The 13219-nt window shown below is 38.0% G+C and overlaps 1 protein-coding gene across 1 annotated transcript in view; it reads right to left on the bottom strand.

Annotated features, from left to right (window-relative positions):
• The window catches only part of SEMA3C (semaphorin 3C), a 123238-nt gene extending 110429 nt beyond the window's left edge, over window positions 1–12809 (bottom strand). Inside the window, exons 1-2 of the mRNA XM_080577219.1 lie at window positions 12419–12809; window positions 9207–9347 (exon numbers count right to left, since the gene is read on the bottom strand). Of these exons, the coding sequence (XP_080433345.1) occupies window positions 9207–9309 (103 nt within the window). The 5' untranslated portion in view covers window positions 9310–9347; window positions 12419–12809. The remainder of the gene's footprint in view (window positions 1–9206; window positions 9348–12418) is intronic.
• Between the last annotated feature and the right edge of the window lie 410 nt (window positions 12810–13219).

Raw genomic sequence — 13219 nt, 5'->3', positions numbered from 1 at the left:
ATCAAAAAGTTTAAGCTCAGAATCAGCAACACATGCCAACTAAATACTTTTCAGGCCTCAAAAAGTACATTTTTGAAAAAATGCCAGGCCTCTCCCTGAAAATAACATCTTAATTGGTTGATATTTAAAAAATGGAAAGTGCCATTCTGAAGATATAAGCGTTCACTTTTTTGTATACTAGTTTGATCTCTTGGTTTGTAAGAACACTCAACATATTAACACAGAGACTATCAACAAACTGCAATGGCAGGTATGCAAGCTGATTATTTCAGAAGAGGAGGAATTTCTAAGAACTGTAGAAACCAAATGTATTATGAACTACCTTGTGCCACTGAAATGCACCGGAATAGTCAGTGTGCGACTGTCTGCCCCAAAGAAAACACCATGTTTCATTCCAAAATGGCTGTGGTTCAGTAGAGTACAAGGAAACTCCAGTCTTGTTCTCTTCTGAGACCAACAGTTGTTTTCAAGGAGTTTTCATATCAGCTTTAGGATCACAGCTTGTAAAATGTTTGAGGTCAAAAATCAGAAAACACCATTGTATGTACTAAGGTATGTATATATATACTGCTTTGAATACACATGCCTTTTTGCTTTAAAAACAAATACCTTCAGGATTATGAGTACATCTATCCTACTGCTTTTCCCCCTTTGTTTTCTGTTGCACTAATAATCTTTGTGTGTGTATATATCGTGAAATTTATCTTCTACTGCTGTTCAAAACTTTACATTCTTGATCTGTTACAAGAGAAGGAAAGAAAATGAACCTCATCATTCCCACCCATTGAAGCGAAGGAGCAATCAGACACTTGCCTCACATATTTCCTTTATCCCTGTAAATCTAATGCTGCAGCTCCTTCAAACTGGGTGTCCAAGATGCATAGGCTGATTTACACAGATGTTAAAAGAGGGAAAATATTTGCTCAATTGAAGTGATTCTAAGCTGACAGAAACTGATTTATTCTGCATAACTTGAAGCTTCTAAGAGCAAAGGTATTTATGTTTTTCATTAAGAAATGTAAAGGAAAATTGTATCATTAAGCAAAATAAAATATATGTATATATGTATGACAACAACAAATGATCGGAAAAACAGGTGACAGAGAAAGTCCATAGAAAGATATACCAGACCTCTTTTTTGTTTTTGTTGTTGTTTTCCCAGTTGCATTTGTAAAGCAATGATGTCACATAAAGGAACTATGAAATTGCAAAGGAAATACTAAAAAGGACATGATAGGAAATATAGCTGAAAGTTAGTTTTAATACATTTAATAGTTTTAATATGTTTACAGTGTGACTCTAAAGAAAAGTCCTTTTTCTTCATTGCAGTATGCCAGCCTGACCCTATTAATGGCTGAAAATGATGCCTTCAATTACAAAAAAAAAAAAAAAAAAGCCTTTTAAAAATGCCTTTGACTTTTTATTTTATTTATTTTTTAATAATTGTCAAAACACATTTTGATTTTACATTAGGCAACCTGGCAACCCAGGATGACTGTGATGTCTCCTCATCCAAATGCTAGAAGATAATTTTTGTGAAGCAATCATTTATCCCAGAGTAGTATGCAAGAATAAGGAGACAGTTCAAAAGTCTGGTTATTTATTCCAGACTATTTCTACATGTTGCAATTCATGAAATCATATTTGCACTTGAAATTTGTACTAAAACTAAAAGCTTCTCATAAAGATAGGGTGTGTTTTTATATGAAGTATCTACTTACAGCCCACAAATAATAATAATAGTAAATAAAAAGTTAGCTTCCTCAAGCTAACTGAGCTCATTAAAAATGTTATATCATGCTCCAGAAGAGCAAAGAAGTGTTATATCCTTAGATGGTTCTATTTTGGAGAGAATTAAGAGATCAGCCCTGAAGGACTCTCACAGACAAACTCTTAGCTTACAGTGATTTGAGGGCTTGTTGGAGTTATGTACTGATGAAATGCTGCTCCTGAGATTTTTCTATCAAGTTGGCTGGGTGAAGGAGGGGTGTGCAACAGAAAAAATATTTGTTTCAGATAACAATGAAATACCACAGATTACAGTTTCTTGTGGACAAGATACATGATGGTAGAAGGAAACTTTTTTTTTTTCCAAAATGTTGTCTCTCTTTGTATCACTGTCTTGGAACATATAATTATTTTAAGGTCTGTAATTAAAAATATTTATACTGTAATTCTGAAAATAATCTAAACATAATCTGGGGTATTACTTGTGGTAATGGAGGAACCTTTGTAACACACTTGTATGTATAACTGATTTGCTGAGTGAGAGCAGTAGTTCGCAATATCCAAGATACTATATGCTGTTCAAATGGAGAGGAAATGACCTCCACCAACCTTATCCACACAAGCAGCAAGGTACTTTCCTCAACAAGAAAAAAAAAATAGCCTTATATTCATATGAGCAAGGAGAAAAATTAATTTCTCTGAATGGTATGATGGTCCTACCTCAAGACAAAGGGTGGTTTCATGGTAGAGACAGAGCTATCACTCTGTATCTTCCTTCTGCTGTGGTACTAGAGCCTTAGCTCCAGGATACCATTAAGCAGGATTTTGCTTCCAGGAAGAAGCCACATCACTGGTGGATAAAATTCCAATGCAAGTGTAACATGTTTACTCAAACTCTAACTGTACCAAGTCTGAACTGAATAAGGATGGAGGTATGAAGGGAACAGGGGAATAACAGAGAGGTGTAAGCCCTCCATTAATCTCTATCTTCTATTTCATTTACTGGAAATGCACGCTTCAAAGTAAGAGAGATCTGACATCTCACTGATTCATGCAAGTAATGGAAAACTATGCATCCTGAGACCCCAACTCTTTAATTGCATGAAGAAGGAAAAACACATAGCCTTCTTCTAAATCTATGGCTGATGCAACCACAGCAGTCTGAATGTAAGACGAGATGTCACACCATGAATCAGAAAATTATGTCCTTATCAAAGGCCTCTCCCCTGACAAAGAGTGCCTAGGCTTTTTATTAAGGAGTGTTATTGAGAACGCTGAAAGGGCAGCACCAAAAGGAACAAAATACACATGTTGAAGAAACATCCAGTTCAAGTGACAGAATAAGGTCTTGGTCTATGTATTTATTCATGACAGGATCTCAGTCAATGCACTTCAATAAAACGAGTAATTATTGTGAGTCACATCAATAATTATATCTGATACACAAAAAGGCTTGTGCAGCACCACATATCGAAGTGTACTGTGAACTCATCCAGTATGGAAATGGCTCACAGAGGAGCTCTTGTTACTGATATGCTGATAATTCTGAAAAAGATAGGGTATTACAAATGTCTATGACACTCTTCTCATTGCATTTTTTTTTTTAAACATAAAAGAACTGATGTCTGGTATAATAATCAGTACATAATTGTCTGTGTAGGAACTTCAGGAAACACAAGGAAGGATTGTAACAAGAGAGCAGTGTAATTGGCCAAGATAAGCTCATTTCTTCTACGACAATTGAGACAACCTAAGATGTGTTGAATCTGTAAAAGTGTTCTAAGATAAAGTTTGATTTTTTCCACACTAAAATCAAAGATATGGTTCATATACAGGTCAAACTGACTGAGTTGGGGAACAGAAAGAGACCGAAGTAAGTAATTTCTTAGACAATATATCTACTTTCTAGCATGAAAGTCTTCTCAATCTTTGTGAAATTTGGATGACTACTTCATCCAACAATAGGATTACATTCATAATTTTTTGTCCTAAATCTGGGGCCTGATAATTAACCACCTTGAAGACTATGTATTTATTTATGTTCTCTTGTGCTGACTTCAGAGAACCTACAATCAACTGGGCCAAGTGTTGCCTGTGACTTCAGCTTCATCACATGATAGTTTTCATAACTGAAGTCACAGTACTTACAATCTAACTTTGGATACAGAAACAATACAATCAATTCTTTCACACTCTTTTAACAGTGACAGAGAAGCCAAGTCAGAGACACTGCCACTGGAAAAAGAGTTTGTGTGAAAATAATCAGGCTCAATATCATTTAGCAGTAGTATCTCTACCCGCAAAACTCTAGAAAGAACACTGAGCTTTTTACATTGTGCTTCCTTTAATATCTCTTAGAAAATATTTTGTTACATTTAACTCATAGCTTAGTCAAGTAATTCAATTTATATAAGAGTAAGATTTATTGCATTATGTCTTTATCTGTTGATTTTCAGCAACAGAAATAAAGGCAAAACAAGAAAAAACACTATACAGAGAAGACAAAAATCTAAAAGCTACCCCCAGACTATAATTTGTATATTAGGTATTTGTCTTTAATAACAACCAAAGATTTAGTTATCTAAATGTAACTCCAAGTGTAACAATATCAATTTCACTACTAAAGATAATATATTATTTGTAGTTGACAGTAGTCAAGAATGAGTTAACTTTAGATCTCCATTGTGAGACAATTGCGGGAAAGAAATTACACATGGTTGCTGCTCAGAGCTTTATAAATCAGCATCATTTAAGGTCTATGAAGCTGTGAAAGCCACAAGTCAGTCACTTTTGAGAAAAAGTGACCCATGATTTGGTAAATATTATGCCACTACAAAAATGCTCAAGAGATTTCTGGAATAGTTCTGCATTAAAAATAAATAAATAAATAACGTTTCCCTTCCCCCCACCCCCCAGTACTCCTTTACTTCATTTTGAAAGTAGTTTTCATTGCATGGACACCACCAAGGATTCAATCAACTATTTGAGCATAAACCATTGCCTACTAGATTGTCGTCAGCACAATGTCCCCCAAATAATAAATGAACTTCTTATTAACTGTGGTAACATTAACATTACAATGAGGGATTGTTTAAAAACAAGTTGTACTGCTGTTGCTCAAGAGCTCAAAGAAAATGGTTCTTAGTTCCTTTCTTTCTCCTTGAGGGTAACCACAGGGGTTGCATTAAATCTTTTAAAATATGTTGACAGTTGAATGTGTGCTGCTGTTGCTCTGGTGACATTTTATGCTATTTAATTGTCATTAATGAAGCTGACTGATACTTTCTTAAAAGTGCTTTACGTGTTCTAGTAATTTTATGACAAAGAGAGAAACAAAACTGTCTGCAAATTAGCCTTGATCCACTTCTCATATGGAATTTTCACTGGAGACAATGGGAGAATCTGCATGGGAAATATCTGCTTGGCCAGACTTTTTAGGTAGGAATGCATGAAATGCTCCTGGTAAATTGTGAAATTATCACTTGTTTTTGTGTTTCCATATAAATTCAAAATTCAAAGAAGATGTGTTTGTATATATATTTTCAAAAATAAGAATTGGAACTGCTTTGACCAATTCCGAACCTGGTGTTAAAAAGACATGGTTCAGCTCATTTTAGGATTGTAGTAAAACCCGAAATGTAAATGAAAGCTGGAAAAATATGAAAGTTTGACACTATCCTGGAGTCTCATAACTCCTCTCTTATTATGATAATACTCCCACTGGCTTTGAACAAGGCTTTGCCCCTATAGAGACTGAAAGATACAGCACCCAGTTATCTGTTCAGGAACATGCAGTAACAAGGAGGAATGCATGCACTCTGAGAAAGAACAGGCACTATGCTTAATAGTTCATAAACAGATAAGGTAAGTCTTATGCTATGAGGCGAAAATAAACTATGGGGCTTTAAATTATGATGGGTGATTTAAGTAGATTAAGGAAGATCTATTAAAGGTCAAGGAACCAGAAGAGGTAAGAGGAAGGGGAATGGTGTAGGGAGATGTGTCAAGTCCTTCTTCCACCCCAGGTTACTCAGCTCCCACATGCTCAATGTTAATCATGGTAGACAATTCCACATCTCCTGCATGACAGACTTCACATCTTTGCAATTTTAGAATCAGAAAAAGCTAGTCACCTTTCTTCAACTGCAGCAGCTCTTCAAGTGCAGATGTTGTGCAAAGTTGACAACCTGAGCCATTACACTTAAGCAAGACAATTAGATTACAATAAATCACTCCAAGCAAATTGAGAACCCCCTCACCTCATTCTCTGTAGGCCTGATGTCATTTATAACCATCTATACCTGTGCAAAGTAAGCAGCTCACCTCCAGGCTGACCTTTTTCTTTTATGAATGGCTATGCAAGGTGGAAAGCAAACAAAAATCAGGCCTAGGAGCTGTGTGTGACACGGGAATTGTCAAGATACTCAGGGTGCAGACAGCAATAAGTTCCACACTCACGTCAGATGCACATTTAACAATCTCAGTTAAGTCATGAACTACATTTTAATTAGACAAGAGGCCAGGCTTTTAATTTCAAAAATAGAAATTAGGGTTGCAGTCCTTCACCCATTGAAGTTAATTGCAAAATCCCTATTATCAAGCTCTTGAGGTATTACACAGGCTTACTTTTTAATTACATTTGATTCTTAATGAAGTAGATGGCAAAGAGAAAAGCAGCTCATGATTCAAACGATTCACATTTTTATCTTTACTGATGAACAACAGAATAGGTCAAGATACTTGCTGGATTTTCCCATGAGAAATGCTGTGATGTGAATAAGCTCAATTGACTTGATCCTGAAGGAGCAGGTTAGCTTTGAAAAGCATCACTCATTTTCTCCTCCTGTACACATTCCACCCCCAAAACGTAGGCAATGTAATTACAGATACTAAGCCAAATCCAATTCAGAACTTGAAAAATATCATTTAAGTATCCTAAGCTTGAATGAGTTGTCTTTATTGTCTAATGTCATTTAAAACATAAGGAGTCCTAATTATAGTTTTATTTTCAAATGATGCACTTTAAGAGTGACAATTCTCTAACTGACAACTTCTCAGGACATGAAGACAGCAAATTACTTGATATTTCTACATGGTTTAAAAACAACAAACTACGAGACAGCTTATGCAGGAAGACTATGTTATCATACTTGGCAAGAGAACAATACAAAATTTCACCTTTTTCCTCTTATTTCAGTACCCATGTAAATAAGTGAAGATTTATAGAACAGAAGTTAGTTTTATTGGTAGGACCATTATCTTGCTATACACAACAACCTGCAAACTCTCTTCTCACATAATGAAAACTCTTTCTTACCATCTGGAAATCCGGAGTAAAAAAAGTAAGTTTATTTTTAAATTGTATGAAAGGTTCAGCCCTGTATTTCAAACATTACTTGACATGTTATAAAATGCATATTTAGTTTCTTACTTTTACACCTTTGAAAGACCCATTAAAATCAAATATATATATATACACACACACTTTTAGAAAGGCTGAACGTTGAGAAATATTAAGGAAATTAAAATGTCCTTTTTAAGGTAACCAGATATCATCACGCAGCATAGGTAACACTTACTTTCCACTAACTTTTAGTGAAAAAGAGGCTCTCAGTTTTACTTATGCAAACCATTACTTTAAAAATAAAGAACATGGTACAGAACAAGCACCTCCTATATCCTGGCAAGATCAAGCTGTAATCGATGACATCTCTGTGTCACAGTGAGCTGCACAGTTCCTTTCAAAGGAAGGGGAAATAAGCTCTTTTTGAAGCCTTAGTTTCTCTGACCTTCTTTAATTCACCCAGATTTTTTTTTTTCCTCCACTAAATCCCTAAGCTTTTTTTTTCCCCCCCCTCTTTTGGGTGGCACTATGTTTTGGACTCGCAGGATGATCATTGTGACAAACCAAAGAATGAAAGACAACTCTCTTGAGTCCAAGTTAGAACCACTTGCCCTTATTACGATTCTCTCCCATTAACAACGTTGAATACTGTAAAACCTGAGCTCTTCCTACCTCATGCTCATACAGTAGATCAGGGGAAACCTAAGTTACGGTCAAGGCCTCTGGGGACACAATGTGCAAATCTGAACCAGCCTGTTTTGTGTAACTGTGGCATGCCTGCAAGTGTAACACACAACCATGGCCAAATTTGCTTCTATGTTGAGTTCTGTAGAATCAGTACCATCTATGTTATATCAGCATTACTTACACAAGTAAAAGAAATTCCCACCCACTTCTTCATTTGGCAGCTCCCACTTGGAACACCATTTTTGCCATTGCTTTTACTGGAACTATGCCAATTTGTACCTGAACTTGTAAGTTTAGGGCCATAAACTGTACAATATACAATACCTTGCAGTTGTTCAGTCTGCTCTTTGATATTTTCAGAAGATCTAACTTGGCAGGCCTCCTTCTGAATGTCTCTCAGACTCAAGAGTACAAAGTTATAATCATTGCTGTGAATAGCAGTTTGAGTTACTTCCTAGCTATAGTTATTCTTAAAAATGATGCTTTAAAGACTGATCAGAGCATGCAGCCTATCCCCATGGCAGGACATGGCAAAGTCAAGAAAACCTTGCACTCAAACCATACAAACCATCCTAACACAGACACTATTGATACAGGGTGCAGGAAGCCTTCATGCCTCAAAGACAATCCCAGAAAAATGAGGGGGTTGAAAAAAGCAAATGCCCTTGTATTTAGTGACAGACAATTTCTGCTCAAATTTAAGAGAATTTAAGGTAAGCCCAAAGAATGGGCTTCTCACATGTTCTCAAGTGGTGGTTAAAATACTACATGATGACTAAAATCTGCATTTAAGATGGGGATTAATACTAGAAGAATAAGCTACCTTGCTATTAAAGTAATATTGAAGTAATTGGATTAATACAGTATTGCTCATCACTTCAGAAGTGTGCCTTTCTCTTGAAAACAATTATTTTGATTGCTTGTTTACAGTACGTAGGCATCAGTGATTATAAAATGCTAAGTACACCTGACCCATTGTATGAAACACACAAGGACTGCTATGTTGCCAAAGGACTCTGTATCTTCTTATCTACCTTGGTAAAACCTTCAAGCACCCTGATTTTCAAAGTATAAAGTTCTCAGCTGGTTATCAAGTAAAAGCAACTAGACCTACCAATAACTTTCACTACATGACATGTACCTCACATGCTATTATCTTTCCAATGAAAAAATCAAGAATAAAAGAAATAAAACCTTTTTGTTGTTATTAAGTCATAATAACTTTCTAAATGAAGAGAAGGGATTATTACTTATGTACCCATAGCTATAGTAGCAATGAACTTCAGGCGATAATCAAATTTAAACAGGTACCTCAGCAACATAAACCAAAAATAACAGTTGTGAACACAAAATAAAAAGATAATTTCTACTCAGTTATTGAATGGAAGGCAGAGATGAAAGTGTTCAGTCATAACATTTGCTTAAGAATGTTTATCTTCTGTCTTACCGTTGAAAGATAAAAACACCCTTGCTTGAGGCTGGGAAGATCCTTTTACACTGTTAAAGTAAATAAATATCCCAATCACCAGGTGCAGTGCAAGAAATGCCATCTCTTCAGATTTGCAGCTTAATATCCAAGAAATAAAACCTGAAAGAAAGAGATAACATTACTGTTACACAGTTTGGTGGAGGAAAAACAACAGAACAATCTGTGCTAGAAGGCTCTTCCATCTGAAGCCATAATACATGATAATGTGAAGGAGACACAGCACTTCTGTTTTTTTTTCTTTATAGATCTGAAAATGGTTTTCTCTAGCTGTGTTCCATGCTGGAACAAAGAGAGCTCTCTGCCTGTTAGTATGAACCTACAAAACCTTAGTTTTGGCTACAGAAGACTATGACATGAGATTCAGTTTATTTGAATAAGGACAATTCCACCTGCTGGAAAAATAATTATACCAAATGTCAAAGCAGAGCAAAGCAAGGACAGGAGATAAAGTTTCACGAATAAAAAAGCTGGCTGATATTTTTAGACCTCTCTCCTTAGTTTACATCATACTTGATCTCCCCCTCTTTTTTTTTTTTTAAAAAAAAAACATTTGATATCAGCGGTGCTTGGAAATGAGCTATGAGGTTTTGTAAGTTGAGTGCTCTAACAGCCATCTACATCCTCTTTTAAGATGAAATCCTGAATATGCACGTCACTAATTTCAAAAGCATTGAAATCAAAAGTATTTCAACATGCTTGAAACTATTAATTGGCATCTGCTTTTTGGGCTAGCTACTTTCAGTCTGCTTACCTGCTCTCTTAGACTTCTACAGAGCACTGCAGTTACCCTGCATGGGACAGTGTGTAAACTGTTGAGAAGACTGAGCTCTTGAGAGAACCAGAAGATACATCAAAATAAATCTGCATCACTTCTTAGCTCAGGAAGACTTGCAGTGGACTTGAGCTCACTGAAGTCAGGGTCACTTTTCTATCAATGCCAATGGACTTTGGACCAGACCCATAAAATCCAGCAGGCATTAGAAACTGAATACTGCATATCTTTGATGTTCCTGAACTGCATCTCTCCAAAAACTGTGAAGTCTAGATTTCATTTTACCTATAACAGCAGCTTTGGTCTTAATAGTGTCAGTGGTATTCCTCAGTTCAGCTGCTAAAGTGAAAATAAAACAGTCTAACTTCAGCCACATATGTATATATTTTCCATTTTGACATCAACAGCCTTTGTACTAGACACCACTTATTGGTTGAACAGGTGGAATACTGGATTCTGTGGTAAATGACATCACTTTGAAGGACACAGTTCCTAAGGCCAGAAGATAGCATTAAAAATAGCATTTATGTATTACACAAAAATGTGTATTTTTTCATGAAGAGTTCTCTTGCCTGTGCAATCAGTTTACACTTCTTTACCTCAGATCTGCTCTAGCACTTCAGTCCCTCCAGTGGAGGACAGTATTTCTACATCCTTGTTCATTTGGTCCCTCTGAGATTCACACCTGCCCTAAAAGAACTGGCTGCAACTACTCCATCATGGCAGGAACCAGCTGTTAGACAGGGATGACTTTAGGTCAGCACCAATTTGGGCTGTATCCACTTCAGTGACTAAGAGGTAAAAGCTCCCTATCTCATTACTAGCTCTGTCACTTCCCTATCCACTCACTGTAAATTGTTTTTAAAGGCTTCTCTCTGCATTAGACTTTCATACTAAGTCGGGGGTGGGATGGAAAGCATGCAAGAGAGCACACGGCTCTGAAGCCCAAACTGTAAACTACCCTGCCCAGTGTGCTCTGGAGTACTGAGAAGTGCATGCGGATCAAGTAATGCTACCACCCTGCTAATTGACAAAAACACTGGTGTCAGAGATTTTCCAGATACAGATCTGGTCTACAGAAGAAACATATCCATTCTGTCCCAGTTCCAAATTATTTTTAAGAGTCTGTTAACTAATAAAATGATAGTTGAAGAGTTTTTGCCAAGAATAATTTTTAAACAAGCTGCGTGAACTTCAATATTAATACTGCTTTGTGGGCTTTAAATTCAAAACCTTGAGACTAGCCCATGGGATATCCTTTAACTTAGCCCTCTTCTAAGACAGAAGTGCCATTAAATCCTGATAAGATTGCTTTGTCAGGCCAAAACAAATAGCCAATCATACTGAACATGTGATTTAACAGATGCAATGGGATTAGTACTTTACAGTAGTAGCACTATGCTTTCTTTGCAATAGAGATGAAAAGTCAGACGAACAAGCATGTGGCTTTCTCTCTCCACTTAAATGACACTGTAAGAAATAATAATTAAAACAACAGAAAAGAACCAAATAAGAAAAGAAAAATAAAGAAAACCAACCCTTTCAGCACTCTTTCCCTCCCACTCTCATGCCTCCTGCCAATTCTAGTGCAATCAGCTACAGGAGTGAAACATTGCTACATTTCATTGCTCAAATTGCATATCTTCACCATTAACAGAGAAGTGACAGGCAAATGTAAGATTCAAATTGTAAACTGCATGGTTCCTACCCAGCTGTTAGACACATAAATAATACATGCATACGGTGCCACAAAGGTATCACAGGGTGTCTGACATGTGAGTTACCTAATGGAAATAAGTTTAATTTCAGAGATTTACATACCTGGTAACTGAACACAAACTCATTGGAGGTTTGAATCTCTGTTTGGGCTTATATCCCAGTTCCGAATTTATCTCAGTAAGTCATGATACTATATTCAGCATGTCCTGTGCACATGATCTGTGCTGACAACCCACAGACCTAAAATCTTTTCTAGTCCTCTTAAAGAATCCTTTAGGACAGACAAAAAGCAATGTCTAATTCCATTTCTGCTCTTAGACCCTATCCTAGCTGTAAACAAGGTGGCAAACCACTACTGAATTAAAGCGCTGAAGTTTTCTTGCCACGGAGGTCACTTCCAGCATAATGCATTGCTTTGGAAAGTATCATACAGCTTTGCTGTGAAGCGCTGTGCAGGTGTCATCTGCTCCAGGCTCAGTCCTACCCTTAAATCCTGTAAAGAAAATTGTTCAGCAGAAGAAAATAAAGAAAGAAGTGAAAGAAAAGAAAACCCCCAAACCCAGACTATGCTAATCTGGAAAATATTGCTTTAGCTATCTGTGAACAGAAGGAAAATTCAATCATCAAACACATTTCACATCTATCACGGCAGAGAAAGATAACTTTCAATTATGCTTACCCAGCTATTGGAGGAACCAGTAATACAGCTTTCTATCTGCTTTCTATCAGTTTATGGACTCTTCTGCTGTTAACCAGAACGTTTTAATTCCGAACCTGGCTCATTGTGTGGGGGAAAAATAAAGTAATAATAAAAAGAATAAAAATAAAGGAAAACTCTCTCTTCGTGGTGGTTGCAAAGGTACTCCCGGTTCCTTTATAAAACAATCCTTCCAGCTGGACTCCTAAGGCACCGGGAGCGCTTCTCCCCAGCCCTCAATTAAGCACCTAGGAGTGAATGGAAAGTGACCGGGCGCTGAGGGTGAAGCCTTTGGTTTCCAGTTACCGGCGCTGCCCTGCCCTCGCCGCCGCCGCGCTAGCGAGGCGAGGCACGGCGGCCTCCGGTGCATCATTAGCTGAGCAAATAGGGGCTGGAGCTCATAAATAACGCCGAGGCCACACCCCGCCGGGCTCCGCGGCCGCCGGCCCGGCCCGCCCCAGGCACCGCGGGGCCGCCGGCTCTGCTCAGCTGTGCGGAGCGCCCGCGGGCGCGCAGGCTGCTTGCGCGGCGCTTCGTTCCCCCAGGAGGGGGAGGTTCACAATGTAATAAGAGGGTCTGGGGGGAAGGGGATCTAAAGGGGGGACAGCGGTAGGTTGCTCTCCAAGCCTCACCCGCGCTCCTTGCGCGGGCCCGGAGGGAGAGTCGCGGCCAAAGTTGCCGGCCCGGGGCTCCCGTAGCGCCCCGACGGCAGCGCCGCGGATGCCGCTGCGCGATCCAGGCCGGGGACGGGGGCCAGGAGCCGGGGGGGGTGGAGCGGCGAGG

This window comes from Anser brachyrhynchus (assembly GCF_964034855.1).
Source record: "Anser brachyrhynchus genome assembly, chromosome: 1".
Classification (NCBI taxonomy): domain Eukaryota; kingdom Metazoa; phylum Chordata; class Aves; order Anseriformes; family Anatidae; genus Anser; species Anser brachyrhynchus.
Note: the sequence above shows the minus strand (reverse complement) of the source record. Positions and strands in the feature narration are given on the sequence as shown.